General features: G+C 34.7%; 1 protein-coding gene across 12 annotated transcripts in view; it reads right to left on the reverse strand.

Annotated features, from left to right (window-relative positions):
• The window catches only part of TRDN (triadin), a 355,819-nt gene that overhangs the window by 267,168 nt on the left and 69,917 nt on the right, over positions 1-18,734 (reverse strand). For all 12 annotated transcript variants that reach the window (XM_087865452.1, XM_087865446.1, XM_087865444.1 and 9 more), the window contains one exon: positions 1,453-1,512. In XM_087865452.1, coding sequence (XP_087721578.1) covers positions 1,453-1,512 — 60 coding nt within the window. The remainder of the gene's footprint in view (positions 1-1,452; positions 1,513-18,734) is intronic.

The raw sequence follows: 18,734 nt of genomic DNA on the forward strand, positions 1-18,734 counted from the left end.
ACTCTACAGCCCACTGCTCAAAGTCTTTAACAGCAGGATTCTAATAGAGCCAGGTCCAAAATGCAAATGGTGCCATCTGCATCACCACATCCACTCCAGCAGCACTGCTATTAAATTAATAGTACAGTCTGCAAGATACAACAGCAGAGACTCCAATCATGCGGAACCAGCTGAGTTTCTGTTTAACCTCCAGCAGATTGAAACACATAGCCAGTTCAGTCATGGCTAGCTTAGTTAATCCATACCCAACAGCTGTGTCCAATTTCCCTGACCAAAGGAATTAGGGACCAAAAAGGGAAAGGGAACAGTAAGAAGACATTAGTTCCCTAAGTATAAATATAAATAGGTTTCAATTGAGTAAGCGTCAATGTCCCTGATTGTATAAGGATTGGCTGACCAATCTGGAAAGAATTCAAACATTAGGATGAAAGACATAATATCTGCAGAATGATTTAAGCTCTTCACAAAAAGGAAGTACAGAAAGTACATTAAAAATGGCATTTTAATATAGGTTCACATATTGGTATAATTTAGGGTTAAGTAGAACTTCTATTATTTGAAACCTTACCATTTGCAACTTTGGTATTCACTCCAGGTAATTTTACATTAGCGGGTTTTGACATAATAAATATTAGACAAGATTCAATTTCTACCCGGAAAAAATTATTTCATTTTCTGTCCAGAACACATATTTGTGTGATATGGAATTATGAGATTTTAATTTTTGCCCTGACTCACTTAAAAAGCGTGCGAGGCTGATCACTGGGGAATCCTGAGCATATTTAGAAATATATCCCTTTGAAAGCTCTTGCTTCTTATAAGTTCCTTTAACGTTTTATGACTACAAGGGCCACTCCTAGAAAAGAGATGCTTGTAAAATGAGCAAGACAATGCTGGCCATTATTAATATGCCTCTAATGCAAGATTGCAGTTACTGGATTCAGTTGAGTTGAAAGGGATATTAATCATCATGCTGTCACTGTCCATGTACCCCTTGAGGCTGCATAAGAAAGCTGCAGGGCTGTAGCAGTCTGTAGCGAGGCAATATAATGACTGTATTTCTGTGCCAACGATTTTAAAGGTACTGCATGGCATAAAAAATGCAAGGTCAAAAAATTGAACTCTGACTTATTACAGTAACACATTCAAAGAAGAAAAAAAAATTTACTAGTAAGTCAACAATTGTATTTACAGTGCAATCTTAGAAGGCAAGATCAGTTGTAAATAATTTAAACATTGTCATGTTTTGAAATTACTTTGATTCCAACAATTAAATATTACTTATATATTTATACCTGAAGTTAACCGAGAAGTAAAGGTACTCATTTAAACACTAACAAAAATGTTAAAACAAGGGAACACTTCACATGAAAATTTTCCTTTCTTCCATGTGAATACACAAAATATATATCCTAAATAAAAATAAGAGTAAACACAAAATTAAACAGTTACCTTTAGTTAGTATTTTCCTTTCAGTTTTCTCCTGCTTTTCAGTCTTTTCTTTGTGTATTTCTAGGAAAACACAGAATTTATAATTTAAAACCTCTTTTTGAAAATGTACAAAATATAAACTATCGCTATGATCTAAACTTCAAAATTCTATCATGAAGTCTAAATTATTTCCAAATGGAAAAAGTCATTGTAACATATTGCTACATAAAGCACTCATTTATTGAAATAAGGAAAAACTTGAATTTACCTCAAAATTAGCGTTATTTGAAAAAGCTTAAAAACTTACATCAATGGGGATATGTGGTCACCATTGTCAGTGCTAAAACTGATCACAAACTATAATTATGTTTTATTTCAATTACTCTCAATACAATTAAGAATCCTTAGTAAGAATGTCATTTAGATTGAGGAAGATTTCATTTTTACATATTAAATTAAGAATTTGTGAAATGAACTGTAACTACCTAATAGGAAATATATCTCAGAAGTATTGACTCTAAGCTATGTTTATAATCAGAATTTGGCATTGTATTTAACCAATAATTACTGCATGCAGATATGAACCATTTCATGGAATAAGTCAGTTGTTACATTTTTTTCTGAATATCTGGTTTTAACAAATATATTTAATTTTCTGCTAGCTTCAGTATACATACATTGCCAAGGCTTAGAAAATGAAGTTAATTCTGAATTTGCAGTTAATTTCAATAGACTTAAATTAGATATTAGAGTTTACAAATATGATTACTACCTCTGAAAAGTGACTTAATCCTAATAGCGTGTTTTTTCTTAGAAAAATGCTAATGAGTTTTACTTATTTATTTATCACAACCTTATTTCACAGATGATCTGAGATGGTGCTAATCACTGTATACATTTTAAATTCTCCATTTGTAAATGTGAATTTGCATTTTTGTAATTTTTCCGGAAGTCTAAAATCAAGACCGACCGCCAGAAATTCCTAATTATCTTCAGAAAAGACAGTGACTTTCACCTGTCAAGGAGGTAATCATCACTGTAAAAATCTCCCCCTTGTCTGCCCCATGAATCCACCATCACACTATTTACAGGGCTACTCCTTTACCCTTATCCCATCCCTGACTTTGATGTGGCAATAGATATACAAAAGAGTTAAGATATTTAATCATATCTCTGATAAAATTTCTCCAAGTTTCAAAGAAAGGTCTTCAAAGCCCATAGGAAACTTCCGTTTTCCTGCCTCTCTCAGCGTTTTTTTAAATCTCTTCTCTATAGGTCTCCAAATCCTACTCCAAGTGTGTGTGGGGGTGGGGGTGGGTATGTGTGTAGTCCAGATACTTCTGACCACTTATCTTCAATCCTTTTTGAGTTGGGTGAATCATTATTTGGGGGTGGAGTGGGGCTGTTCTGTCCAAGCTCTGATAATTAGCAGCATCCCTGGCCTCTACCTGTTAAATGCACGTAGCTCCACCCCCTGTCATGACTGTGAGAAGTGTCTTTAGACATTGTCAAATGCCCCCTATATGGCAAAAACAAGCCCCCAAGAACATACTCAGATGGCTCAGGATGGTATTTCTTTTGCTTATCCTGTGCTCTTGGTTTCTACATTATTTCTATAATTACGAAACAAGAATAGTGTTGCACTGTAAATTACCATATAGAGGTATATGTATGGAAAGTTTTTTATCTGTTTTTAAAGAAACAGGCCTTGTTTGCAAAGGCACAGTAAAGCTGCTTCTTACAGGCTATAGGCAATAAAGCTAACGTAAAGTTACACACAGAAACACAAAAAATTTCTATCTTTAGAACTGTCTAAAGATATCAGATAACCAGCCTAATCACTTACACTAGCTAGACCTACCCTGCTCTAGGCAGTAGCCACGGGACTTACATACATATTAAGGATATGATATGCAGTTAGTCCAAATTGAGAAGTACTGCAAGTATAACTATATACTGGATTATGAAGACTTAGTATAAAAAGATATAAAATACCTCACTAATGATTTTATATTAATAACATATTGGAATAATATTATTTTGGACATATTAAGTGCGATCATTTTATTTGTGTGTCAACTTGGTTAAACTACTATCCCAAGTCATTCAAATGAACACTAATCTAGGATTTGCTGTGGAGGTATTTTACAGAAATAATTAAAATCCCTAATCCATAGACTTTTAAATAAGCAGATGATGCTGGATCACGAGGTTTCCTAGATAGAGGGAAGAAATTCTGTCTGGGGATGACAGCTTTTGTCCCTGCCAGTGGATTCAACTTCGCCTGTGATTTTCCCTGCCTAACTGCTGTCCTATGGGTTCTGACTTGCTTACCCAGTCCCCACAATCACATAGTCCAATTCCTTGTAATGAATTTCTTAATACATAAATGTATCTGCATAATCTTCTCCTGGTTCTGCTTTTCTGGTTGAGCCTTCACTGAGACCCTGATTAGGTTAAATAAGATACATGATTAAAATTAATTTCATATTATTCTTCTTACATTTTAAACATGTGGCTACTTGAAAATTTTAAGTTGCTTATGTGGCTCACATTATATTACCATCAGATGGTGCTGGTTTAGTCCTAGGAGTGGGCAGTTGACCTTTTTAAAGCCTTACTTAGGTCATCCGCAGGGTTAAATCTTTTACAAGTGAAAAAGCAAATTCAAAATTCTCCCCTGTCATTACTCTCTTACTTCTTCCCTTCTATTGACCAACAGAGGCTGTAGAGAAGATTGGTGTCTGTAAAACTCGGGCCAATAAAGCAAGTAAAATGCCAAAGATTTAGAGGAGTCTTTGGACATGCCAAGGGAGTCACTTTAAAGGGATAACTTCTTATTCCTAATAAGGGTTGGTTTGAATGCAGAAATGGGATGAAATTTTCTAAATTAAAACCTTACATGAAATGCTACATTCATTATGAGACAGGAAGGCCTTGAAATTGTCTTTCAGAATAATATTTTTCCTTTAGAGGTAGGCCATGTGTGTGCGTGTGTGTGTGTTATGCAGACATCTGTTGTCCGCTCAGAAGAATAAAGCAGAGGTTCTGTTGCCCCCACAGGAGGATCAGACCTGAGTTAGAACTTTCTGCAGGATCAGGTGCTAAAGACCATTCTGCCTGGGTAATTCTGTCCGAGCCTCCTAGCCTAACTTCTTCTTGGGAAATACACTGGCTAGGGTGGTGGTTGTGGGACTACACCACCCACGTTGGTCCACGGCTGCGTTTGCTGCAAGGCCGATGGAAGTTTGCACACCAGAGAACGGACAGAAGCAGCAGCAGCAGGAGCCACCCTGGCACCCCTGAGCTCTAGCTCTTTTGTACGCAGAAGCATCTTGTCAGAAGGGAATGAGCTCTAGATTGTGACTAGAATTGAAATGAACAGAAGTCCATCCTAGAGGGAAAAAAATAAAGTGAAAGAAGACAAATCTCAACAAGATTGGAATCAAGAACATCATTCATGAAAAGGCAGGGGGGATACGCATTGCTCCACCGTTTTCCAAACACATGGAAGGGAGATAACCTAAGGAGGAAGGTAAATCCCAGCACATCGGCTACACTTCACAATAAGTTTTCCTTAAGGAAAAATAAAAATAAATGAAACTAAAGGAGAATTAGACTGAAAAAATGGCAATGTATTTCTGAGTATTTGTTTTTTACTCTATGGTAAATGGAGCAGACACAACCCAGTTCTGTAACTCAGAAGAATCTCAAGGATAAGACCCTAATATTTTATTTCCCTGATTCTGTACTTCAGCCTTATACAAAGTACAGCCTTATTGCTCTGGGAAGATCTACTTAGATTTCCCACAAGTGGCAGCGGGGGTCAGGGATTAAAATACACACACATACACACATCCATAATAAAATCTTTATAGCTCACAGTGAAATATGATGACTTACACTGACATATTTCTGCAGGAACATCTTCAACTAATTTTATAACTGATGATCACTTGAAGACCATTAGTATTTCTATAGCGGCAAGTGTAGACTCGCACAGCTAACTTCGTGAAGGCATACACACACCTACATTTCTCTGCTTAGAGAAGACGAAATCTATTTCCTATGATTCAAACTTAAGGATAAATTCAATCTCTCTCTGCATGTTTTATTGCAACATCGCATTTTCTTTGGGGATTGGATTCTGTGACTAGCGTTACTGCCTGTGGCCATCAGATGTCTGAAGAATCCAATGAAGTTTCTGCACATGAGCCAGTTCCGTCTGCTTACACTTGAGCCAGGAAATGATAACCATTCAGGCGCCTGTCCAATTGAGTAACAACGTGCTACCGATTTAGACTTCAGAAGGATATTTTTCTCATAAGCAGATGATGTTTGATTTGTTCCTCTCAACTGCTCTTTCTAGCTAAGAACCGTTTGTGTAAGAATGTAAAATTAAATTTTAAAGATTCAAGTCACTAAAGGTAGAACTTTATTACCCTATGGTTTTCAACAAACTTCCAAGAAAAATAAAAGTTCCTGTATTATGTTAAAACTAGCTTTCGGTTGCTTAATATTTGCCATAGACTGGTGAATAACTCCATTTTTCGGTAATGTGACAACAATGTATAATTGCATAAAATTGCACTTAACAACATGACACTCTTTAAGAACAGTTCACTTAAACCTGCACAAGTCCTGGATACAAGGGACAAAGAAGGTCAAAGCAGGCATCGTTTACCTCCAGATACATGTGCATTGCAATTAGATTAGCGTCCAATGTCTCTAAAGACATAATAAGTCTCAGCACCAGATGCCAGTTGGAATCATAAGCCATTTTGGTAACTGGTAAACCTTAAAGGCTGTTTTGCGGCTTAGAAGGCACAAAGGTCAAAGTATCTTGCTTCAGGTGTGAAACTGACCACAGGCCCTTAAGGACACAAGTTTATATTTGAATTTTGAGAATTGGAGATTGGAAAAATAACATGGAGAAAGAGTGACAATTATCTCAATGTGTCAGGAGGCAAAAAGAAATTCCTTTTTCTACTGAGTCACCGGTAACCTTGCCTAAGAAGAGTGAAGCATTACTCCACTGATGTTTACCGTCGGAAATGCGGTAAGGGCACTAAAAGATTTGCAAAACGGACAAGTTATTTCCACAGAATGTGGGAAGCATATTCCAACGTTTTTCACTACTTCCGATTTTCCTCTACCGCTTTTCTCCAGACGTACAGGGAAGTACGGATGAATATGAGACGTGGAGAAAAAAATTAATGTCTCCCTTTTTAGATTCTTACTTTTATTCATCTCCCACTCTAAAACTAAAAACATTTGAAGTCATTAGAAAACTTGATCACACTATGCTTTAAGTGCATTTACAAATTTCTTTCATTTAAGGAACTCGGAGAATTTCAACCTTGGCTTTTATGCTTTATAATTCAATGAAGATAATAAGGAAATATACCCTCCTCAGCCAGCCTGTTTTTCTAAAGTCCAAAGCCAAACAAGCAATGAGGTTAGAGTCCCAATGTCTCTGAAGACTTTGAGAAGTGCTGGGAAATGAGAAGTACAGATACAATAATTTATTATGTTGCTGAAAATAAGTAAAAATTAGTAATATGTAGATTTTTCATTATTTCTGCATTGCAATGATCATTAAATGATTATTGTAATAATTATATGAAAAATGGCATGAGTGTATGGTATTCTAATATAATTAAAATACTCATTTTGTTAGGAGAATTAGACATAGATAACTTGTTAACAGATCTATACAGAAATATTGTTATCTCTGACATATTAAAATACAGCTTAGTGTTTAAGGTAATCGATGCTGGAATCCATCTGCCCAATTGAAATATGATTCCTTTACTTACTAACTGTGCAAATTTCATTTCTTCATCTGCAGAATGAGGTTCTTAATAGAACCTCCCACATAGATTTACAGAAGGATTAAAATAAGTTAAAATGTAAAGAATTTAGGATAACACCCGAATATCAAGTAGCATCCTATAAGTATTGGCATTATTATTATTACTTGTGTTTCTCTCACTAAATTCTAAATTTGATGAGGGCAAGAATTATGTCTATTTTTTTCCACATTAAATGTTGAGTGCACAACAGTGGTGGGTATCTTATACTAACCACTTGATAAATATATAATAAATTTTAAAAATAAATATTTAGGTAGAATTATGAGTAATAAGCTCTTGCACAATGTAGAAAGTGGTGGTGGATCATATCTCACCTGTTCTTTCTGAACCTACTCTTGATTTAAATACTAAAATAAGTATAGTTGAATATTTAGAGAAAGTAAAATGTTGCATTTCTAATCATTTTTATCTCTTATTAGAAATCCTGGGAAAAGCTACAGAATTTTACCATTTGTAGAAATAAAATAATGCATGTGAAAGTTATCATAAACAGCAAAACTTGTATAAAAATTAGATTCTTTTCATAATGTCTTTCTGGAACACTGAAAAGCTGTATAATAATCAAAGTAAGGGTATTGACTATTTTTAATTTTTTTAAATACCAGTACTAATTAGTACTAGTACTAACACTAATTTTTAATACTAAAATAGTTTAATTCTTTGCCTTATTTCAAAACTTACTCATAGATGTTTATATACAAAGTTAAGTGAACTCTAAATTGCATATATTATGCTTGTAATAAAATGTTGACAATCAAATGTAGCTTAAAGGAAGGGGTCCAAAATTTCCATCCCCTTTGTTCTGCATGTTAGATACTATTACACCTCTCTAGCGTTCCTTATGGATGCTTATGGTATTTCAATGATAATCTGCATTCTCCTTTGTCTGATGGCACTTGCCTATATACTTATGATATTTTTTTATACAGAAATAATGAAATTTTGGCATCTGTTACACATATTTATGCTGGGCGTCTGAGAAGATAAGTATAGATTTTAGTGATCGTTTTGGTAGTCTAAAATGGAACTTTTAGGTGTGAGGGAGAATTTTCTGGTTCTCACATTGTGTTCTGCATGTCCCACGGGAATATATAATTATTGTATAGACAAAAATCTTTAAAACTTCTCCAAATTAGAAGTGAAGATTCATTTCATTGGCTTGATTCTCCTTCTTCATCTTTAGGCTGTTTAATTTTATCAATATGTAATCATCTAAGCTCTATGTCTCCCACAGTGCCAGTGGTAATCATAGATCAACAGTTTTCCCCAAGACTCTGAGCTCAACTTCCAAATACAATTTGGGAAGACAGGCCATGGCACTTAAAAATGGGAGGGTTGCTAGCAGCAGTAATCAACGGGACCAAGTCAGTGAAAATAGGTTGTGCCAAATGATTCCTAAGAATGACCTTATTTTCTGGTGAAGTCTTTCTGAGTTATTTTGTATATTGCATGTATTTTGCTTATGATAAATAGTTTTTATCTACTTATAACAAAGCCTATTGTTGAATAGTTTATAATTTCATTTAAGATTTACACGGCCAATTTAAAGCATACAATTTTTCTCTATTAACATAACAAATTGTTAACAAATTAAAAATATTATCAATTCAAGATTTTAAAATGACAGACTCAAGAAGTTAAAAAGATAATCTCTGTCACCAAGGCAACCATCCTAATTCTTTTAGATAACAACCAAGTTTATTAAATTATTATGAGTGTTGTGGATTTCGATGAATGCTTTTTATCATTATGTTTTCTCTACATATCTCACAAGCAGTAGACAATATGAAATGCCTTCTTATAATTTTTCTTATTTTAATATTGAAAATTCAAATTATTCATTTGAACATAGAATCTAGATTTGTAAGATTTTGCCAATTGTGACTAGGACACAAAAGTCTAATTATGATGAATAGCGAAGCAAGTCTAGTTATCTATTTAGTGGCTAATTAAGGATCATTAAGGGAAAATATTATATTGAATTCTCAATATTTTAGAGAAACATTTTAAATTATGTGTAGGTACTTGTATTTTCTATGATTTTTCTGGTAATTTTTCTGTTACATTGATAAACAAAATTTTGAGGAAAGCACACTACTGACCATTAACGGAGAGTATAAAGAGGAATGTTTTCTTTCCCCCAAAGCTACCTAGTGTTTGTGATTAAGTTGGCATACGCTTCAGATACAGTGATAGACAAATAATTGAGAACAGTTTCCTTGAGTGATGTTGAATCTCATAAACACAAAAATGTTTTGGACCTTAATTTTGTAAGATTTGATTACTTGGTAAAATTTTGTAAAATAAGCTCAACTTTTTCAAAAAAAATAGTAGTCACAACACTGCATGCTCTTGACCCTTACAAAAAATTTTCAAAAATAAATATGATGATACCTGTCCAACCTCATTTTTGCCACTAACTCAGTAATCTTAGGTTAATCCATTTTTCTTCTTTGAATTGTATTTTCTACATCTATAAAGTGACATACTATATCCCATGTGTTCATAAGCCAGACAGAGGTGGAAATGATAACAAACAATACTCTTTATGCGATAATCACTGGTGGGCTTTATGGATTTGGTTGACGTTTTGGCTGTGTTAGAATGTGTGTTTCATATTGACGCTATACTAGACAAAATCGATGTGGCTGTACATCAGAGCCATCCGGGAGATATTAAAATGTATTCCTGAGCTACAGCCCAAACTTAATCAATTAGTCTCTGGTGGTGAGGAAACTTTTAGGAATCTCCAATTTAAATAAGCTCTCAGGTTGTTTCAGAACCACCGTCAGAAGTAGGAACCACTGTCTAGACCAACATTTCTCAAATTTTAATGTGCATTTGAGTCGCCTGGGGATCTTCCTAAAATGCAGATTTTGATTCATTTGGTCTAGATGAAGCCTGGTTATGCATTTCTAAATCTCTCCCAGATGCTGCTGATGCTGCTGTTCCTTGGAGCATACTTCGAGTTGCAAGCTCTAGTCCAGACAAAACTCTTGGCAAAAATATAATATATGATATCACAATTTAATCATAGAATCATAAAATATTATAGCTGGAAAGAACCTGGACATCAGTAAAATCCAACCTCTTTGTTTTACGGATGTGAGAGCTGAGAGCCACTGGGGTTAAGTGACTTAACCATAGCAGGTGAACAGCAAAAGGGGAACCAATGCAAATATCTTCTCTTCATATTCCTTCAAGTCTATCTTAATCATGTTAAAATGTTGATGTGTTCAGCTGCTGAGCATCGATTGTCAATAGTTATTCCAATAGTCTAGGACAATGTGACAGTGATATTAATTTGGTTTGCATTTTATCATTCATGGTTTGGTATTTTTTTAATGGTAAATTTATATAGAAGAGCAGTCACTATGTTTAAACAAAACATGCAATTATCCACTTATCTCCGACTCTTTCCCTTCCTGGTGTCACAATGCATAAAATCACTCATTTTTAGAATTAATCATTTGGGTTGCAATGGTTCTCATGCTGGTTGTGAGTTAGAAACACATTGGGGAGGTTTTGAAAATACAACTGCTTACGACTTGACCCCTGGAGATTCTGGCTGGGTAAATCTGAAGTGGGAAGGGATCTGGGATTCCAAATTAAAAACACATCTGTGGCTTTCCTGCTAGAATTCATTATTGTAACAGCATCCTTCCTCTAGTTTCAGGAACCAATCCTTTTCTAATCTAATATAAAGAATTTGGGTGATGCTAACCCCACTCTTTACCCCCAAGGGTGGGTCTATTCCTTAGGTCTTGACAAAATGCATACTGCAGGTCCCTGGCCAGCTGATTGGTTCTAAGAAGGATGTGTTACTCAATACAAATCAATGAGAGTCAACTACATTGTTTTTGCTGAAATAGTTGAGGAAAAGCACAGCCTCCTCTCCTGAGTTGCTCAAGTAAAATATCTCTTGGGCCCGAACCTTCTGGTCACCATAATTGCCACTAGGAGAAGAAAGTCTGGCTGAGAATTAAGCAGATGAAGGAAAGCAGGGTCAGGAGCAAAGAGAGAGGATTTACTAATCACTTTATTAAAAAACCTGAAGCCAGTTTTACTCTTGCATCTTTCAGTCATTCCAACCATTTAAATATCCTTTCCATTAAGTCAGTTGCCTTATCCTGAATGGCCTAATGCCTATCCCCAATGGCCTAATCCTGAAGTCAATTTTGGTCTCTCGTCATTTGAATCTGATGCACAGAGTTGAGAATCACTGGGAAGTTTCTGTTTTGCTTTTTTTAAAAAAAATTTTTTTGTTTTATTTTTCAATAAACCATTCTCAATGAAAATACATAATCTGGACTATGTAACACTTCAAGCCATCTGTATTCGAACAACACCTCATTTCTTACGATTTTAAGAAAGGAAACCTACATAACTGGGGAGAAAAGAGTCTGGAATAACAGCTTCTCGCTCATACACTTCTCCATTACTTATCCACTCTGATTTGTAGGTAAGACTGAAGCAACCCTGAGATCAGATTTTGGTGCCAGCGTCACGGCGAATAAGAAGGGTCTCTGAGACGACTCAGCTCCGGCCCAACCATTTTATGTTTTTTTTTCTCGTCAGAACAGGAATAATCTCAGTGCTTTCTTTGGCATGTTCCTTCAGGCTCTTGTGTCACCTACTATTATCTGCGGTAGTATTCACCTACTATTATCTGCGGTAGTATTCACCTACTATTATCTGCGGTAGTATTCACCTACTATTATCTGCGGTAGTATTCACCTACTATTATCTGCGGTAGTATTCACCTACTATTATCTGCGGTAGTATTTACCTACTATTATCTGCGGTAGTATTTACCTACTATTATTTACCTTCTATCATCCCGGTTCTGGTTTGCTCGCCTCGATAGGGGTGAGCTCTTTCTAGTAGCATAAGATACAGAAGTCACCAGGGGTGCCTGGGAGGCTCGGTTGGTTGAGTGTCTGACTTCGGCTCAGGTCATGATCTCAGCGGCCTGGGATCATGCCCTACATCGGGCTCCCTGCTCAGTGGGGAGTCTGCTTCTCCCTCTGTCCCTCCTCCTGCTCATGCGTTCTCTCTGTCTCTCAAATACATTTTAAAAAATCTTTAAAAAAAAATAAAGATACAAAAGTTGCCTGACCCGGTGGATCCAGAGTTCACTACAGCTGCAACCCCATGGGGAAGTAAATCTCGGGGTCACGGACCTTCACCTCAGCCTCCTCAGACTTCTTTATTCTGAGTCTACCCCCAGGCCTGCTGCCTCTTCTCTCTGGGCCTTGTCTCCCTGCCATTGTGAGTCTGATCAATAATCGGAACAACGGGCAGAAGGTAAAGCAGTGAGTTCCTTGTGGAGCCCAAGGGTACAATGCAGCACTGAAGTTACGGAGCTGAGTTTTGATCCAGACTTACTAAGGGAAGAGGTCCAAAGATAAATGCATCTACTTAACAAGGTTACTACGGCCTACCTAGTAACCAATATTCTGAGCCTATGAATTTTAACAAGTTTAGTCATCTTTCCATTTCCTCTCCTTTTTTCATTCGCCATATTTTTCAGACACTTCATGTACAGCCTGGTGTATACCACCGAAGCTGCCAGCAAAGATGGATGGATTGAAATCTCTGGCATAGAAACATGTCCATCTATCTTACTCCCGATGACGTGATACAACCTTCTCAATGGCCTAATCCTAAAGTCTTGAATATTTATGATGTGCAAATTTCTGGCTCTTCCTTATTCACCCTGACTGCAAAGAGCTGTTGTGGGTTTCAATCAAGTACGAAAAATACACAGTGAAAGAAGTGAGTTTAAATTTACTGGGTTCTTTTCAGCCCAAGGAGCTTTAGGGAAATTTAAAAACACGACTACAAGGAGAATGTAATTTGTTTTGCTCTAAGTAGAGAAGAGCCTCTTCCTCCGCTGCTGACACGCATCAGGTACAACCTCACAGTAACTCAGCCTCCGTACTTGGGTCCTGTTCAAACCTGAGCACAGTCCTTGTTTCAACGAGCACGTAATTAGGAAGCAAGGAAATTCAGCGTGATGCAGTGAGGCATCCAGTTCTTTCCTATGAGGCAAGCAATGATTTAACACATAAGGCCACTATGCTCCTGAAACTGAAAAGCAGCTCTTCCTTCCCAAAACACTGAGTGTGCGTAGATCCAAATGACTAAAACGATTCTTCCGAAACTTTAAAGCTAGATGTCTGAAAATGACATTATAAAATGTAACTTCTTGTTAGGGGACTATTATTATCTTCTAAAATCACATATTCCAAAGGACGTAACTGGTGTAATGATTATTCTTATCTACAGAGTTACTACAGACCGAGGTTTAACTAAGAATAAACTGTAAAAAGGAGATAAGTATATTCATTATGTTGCCCTTGGAAATGTTAGCACAAAAAATTTAAAAAGCTATATATCCACGAAAGAATTATACTCTCTGTAAATGTTTACCCAATCTGAAAAGTCAGCATCACATAAATACCAATAGAGAAATATGAAAGCAAAATCATACTAGGTTTGTGACAAACTGATACTTTATTTTTGAAAAAGAAATAGAAAAATATCAAGTCTTATTATGAATGGAGGTATATATTTTTTAATAATATTTTTGTATTATATTATGTTAGTCACCATACAGTACATCCCTAGTTTTTGATGTAAAGTTCCATGATTCATTACTTGCGTATAACACCCAGTGTGAATGGAGATATATTTTTATCTTTCCTTTAAGAATACTGGATTTTCTCTCTTTCTCTTTCTCTCCCTCTCTGGCTCCCTCCCTCCATCCCTCCCTCACTTTATCTCTCCCTTTCTGTATCTGTGTTGGCAAGCCTTTGATTAACTTTGACTTGGGAGTACTTATGAATAATTAAGAGAATTAAAATTATGTGTTTTTTATTATATTTCTATTTTTGACTAAAATAGTTTATTTGCAATATAGTTATCATTATTCATATTTTCATCCTCTTTAAGTTTGGTTGTATATAATCACCTCATCATGATCAAATATGCAATGCCCAAATTATTTTATCTTATTTACTATCTCAATTGCTCATCTATTTATTAAACTCTTCAATAGGGGCGCCTGGGTGGCTCAGTCGTTAAGCGTCTGCCTTCGGCTCAGGGCCTGATCCCGGATTCCTGGGATCGAGCCCCACATCAGGCTCCTCCACTGGGAGCCTGCTTCTTCCTCTCCCACTCCCCCTGCTTGTGTTCCCTCTCTCGCTGGCTGTCTCTATCTCTGTCAAATAAATAAACAAAATCTTTAAAAAAAATAAATAAACTCTTCGATAAGGTCTTTTCAGTACATTATACTAAATAAGATGATCTTTGACTCATTTGCAATTGCTTTGGCTATAGAATACAATGTTACATTGATCCTGCTATTAGTAAGGAATAATTATCTTTTTAGGCATATGACATAAAAACTCCATTCATTACAGTCATTTTTTGTTTAAATTTTACTTATTTACTTGAGAGAGCACATGAGGGGCAGGCTGAGGGGCAGAGGGAGAAAGAAAAGCAGACTCTTTAGTGAGCAGGCAGCCCGATGCAGGGCTCAATCCCACGACCCTGGGATCATGACCTGAGCCAAAGGCAGACGCTTAAGTGAGTGAGCCACCCAGGTGCCCCTATTTATTTTCTTATTTAACATACTTTCATCATCAGCATTAGGAATGCTGTGTGCAAAGACTTATATGTTCTCCTCGGCCTAAGATATTGCTTGACACATAGAAAACACTTGAAAAAGATTTATTTAAAAACAAATTTACAGTGCTCTGAAATAGCGATTATTTAAGGACACACATTGTTGTCTATGGTGGAACCTTGGGCCTCCATGCTCTGTTCTCACTCAGAATCCTCAGGTCATCCAGAACACAAAATGTTCATTTTTATTACAGTGACTTAAATTTTTTTCCCTTGACATAGTCTTAGAAAACTTTGGGAAATTTCATCTCCTTCTGTATTTTGAAGATAACTTCTAAATTTTTTATTGTAAGTTAAAGTTACAATTAATAGATTATTATAAATTTTGACTTCTAAAAATAAAATTGCTTCATCTCTTTGAAAAATCAGGTTGATGGACTCCAAATACCATAATATTTTGAGATTCTTCATTATGGATTTAAAATAACAAACAAGCTTTTTTAACATCTGAAAATTGTATGTCTTTTCTTTTTTCTTTTTGAATTTGTATTTTCATTCCATTTCTCTCACAAAATTTTATTAAAGAATATATTTTTATCATTGGAAATTTTTTTCTTGACTATACTATCACACGTCTCTAGAAAAAAAAGCTTATATATCAAAATTTAGAATTTCTTTCATATCCTGTGATTATAAGAATCTAAAGGTTAATATCTTACAAATTTTCATAAAGTATTAAATCTGAAAAGCAAAATTTTTTTGGAAAGGCATCTATCTCTTTGTGAGATACATATAACTTTGATTAGTTCATGTATTTGTGGATATGATTTGCAGATGGAATTAGATAAGATTCAATGATAAATCTAACCCTGTTTTTACTTTTAAAGATTCAAATGTTGAGAAGTCTTGTGAACATGTATGCACACGTGCATAGATATGCCTTATGCATGTACACGTATGTAGACCTACACACACATGCACCCACACAAACACAGAGATGACAATTTTATTATGGTAATGCTATTTATTTTTTTAAATCTTCTTCCAAATAATGGTAAAATGACATAGGGAATCAACAAGGAATTTATTTTCAATGATCTCTCAGCTGAGTAACTGACTAATGCCTTCTTCAGTTATACTGGAAACAAAAATTTGAAAAACACATGACTTGCAAAAGGTTTGTTACTCTATTCTGAGAGTCATTCACTTTCTGAATTTCCTGGAAGTCAAATGATTTTATCAGACTTACCAAATGACTGCTAGATATTTCTACTACTCTTACTCAGGAGTACCTTGTGTAACCAACCAATATATTCAAAAAAGGTGAAGAAAAATCAAAATATTGTAAATGGTAACGACTTTGGATAAAATGATATTGTCTTATGTACCTTTACATATATGTCTCGCTTTAGGTGTATTTTATCTAGACCTTGGAGGCTGCTCACTTTATTTATAAAAAATGTTTGCCATGTTAGCTAATGGGCAAACCAGCCTTTGTTTTCAAACCTCTTACTCAAATCAAATTTACCTCTCTCAAAAAATATAATTTTGTTTTGCAGTTCAAAAAATTTTAGTTTGCATCTTGAGGAAATTATTAAGAAAGAATAAATATTACAACACACCTGGAATATGTGTTATTAAAAGTAGATGAAAAGACTAAATTGAGGTAGATTTAATATAATAAATTTATTTTAAGAATAAGTTATAAAAACAAGACAAACCATATTCTATTGTCCATTATTTTATTTTTACTAATGTCATGTAATATGTAGGTAAAATTTTAAACTGTTCGTGAAACTAAGATATGATAAAGAGTTTGACATTTCAATAATATCTGTGTGAGGGGGATATCAAATTCAAATGTTTTACTTTTGGGACTAAATAAGTTTCAAATATAAAATAAATAAGTTTAATAATTTTGTTGGCTACCATAAAATTGTATAATTATCAAGCAAAAGAGAATATATATTAAATATATACATTTACATATATATGCATACATATAAAACCAAGAGCTAACATATAGTTTAATATTTTTTGTTAATAGGAGGTAAAAAATACATATAAATAACATATAATGAATAAATGGTGCATAATGTATTATGCATATATATACACATGCTTTAATATATATGTGTGTATATATATATATATATATAGTAAACTGATTCTACAAATAGCATATGACTTTTTTGTCAATAGGAGATACAAAATATTAAAGATCTTACATTAGATGAAATAAGATGAGGTCTGACTACAATTAAATTAAATGTTTCATAATATAATTACATAAAGTATGTTTAAAATTCTTTTTTGAACAATAGAGCATTAATCTAAAAGGTACCACTGAAATGTGACATCTATGGGTTTAGTCAATGCATCTTTAAAAGTTTGGTTGTCTCAGAAAATATCCCAGTTATATTTAAAAGAATCAGCATCACTAACCTACACTGCTTTGGTTGTTTCAAAGTGCTCTTTCAAGCCAATGGCACTTCCTAAGAGCAAGTATTGAGAATAAATGAAAAGAATTACTTACATTTAAATTTTTAAAAGGCATTTTTAGCTGTTAGTATTTCCTATTTATATTCTTTTTGCTTTGCTCTCATGGGAATCTCTCTCAAAAGCAATGCAATCTTTCTCATTATTTGGCTAAATAAAAGGCAAAGTCATTAAATGAAACTTATCATTGCTCCAGTCTCCTCCACTCCACCATATCTTTGGCGTCAGACCATCCCATTGTGAAAAAGAGCATTTGTGTATCAGCACCACGGTTGTCCTTTAGCCGATTCACGCAGGACAGGGCAGAAAGGCCTATTGGTCTTTTGCGTCAGCATTCCAGCAATTTTAGGATGGGGGAGGCTATTTCTTTATATTGTAAAGTAGAAGTACTATTATGAACTTAAATGTGTGTTCAGGCAAATCTATTTTAGGAAACCATACAAATAGAATTTCATTCCATTAATGGGGGTACATTTGTGTACCCCTTGGAAAGTGGGGAGTTAACATCCATGATGTGCGCCCTCCTGTGAAGAAGCTACACAACAGGAGACGCGAGATAAACAAAGCACACCTACCACATAGAACACATAATTCTCTCAGGAACTATGATTTACGATGGTACTTATTTGTCCTGATTGTACGTTTTAAATAATTATATAATAAAAATATAATGTTTTATAATGATTCAGTGCCTTGGACTCTCATCGTGTAGTGTTTGGTAATAGAATTTACTATTTTAAAACTTTGACAAGCTGGGAAATAAAGATGCATAAAGACTCTAGGTACTACCTTTCATACTCTAAAGCTGTATATATATATAACAACATAAGCCACGGAATTGCAGAATCAAAAATTTCATCCATATTAATAATCTACTTAATAATCAATCCTGCAACCCTGAGATGATTTGACTAGACCACTTTTCCACATCAACTTAGAACTGCAAACTCCACCCATAAATAATAGGGTCTTTGAGTTTTTATTTTGATGAAAATAGCAACTGGACAAATGAAACTAACATGTTAAGTGCATTTAAATAAAATGCTTCATGAAGACATAGGACAGTTAAATAAACAATACCACAGCCTTATAATTTAGGTAATATAAAATGCCTAAATATTATTGAGTATATCTGAATGGGAGAGAGAGTATTCATGAGGAGATCAATAAAAAGTCATTTAAATGGATGAAAATCAAATGATCTAAGAGATTGTTATTCTAAATTACAAAAAAAAATGTATATTGCTTAAACCACAATTTTAAAATATGAAAATGTATTAAAAATCCATCATAAAA

Source organism: Ursus americanus, chromosome 11 (assembly GCF_024610735.1).
Source record: "Ursus americanus isolate L20-20 chromosome 11, mUrsAme1.1.p, whole genome shotgun sequence".
Classification (NCBI taxonomy): Eukaryota; Metazoa; Chordata; class Mammalia; order Carnivora; family Ursidae; genus Ursus; species Ursus americanus.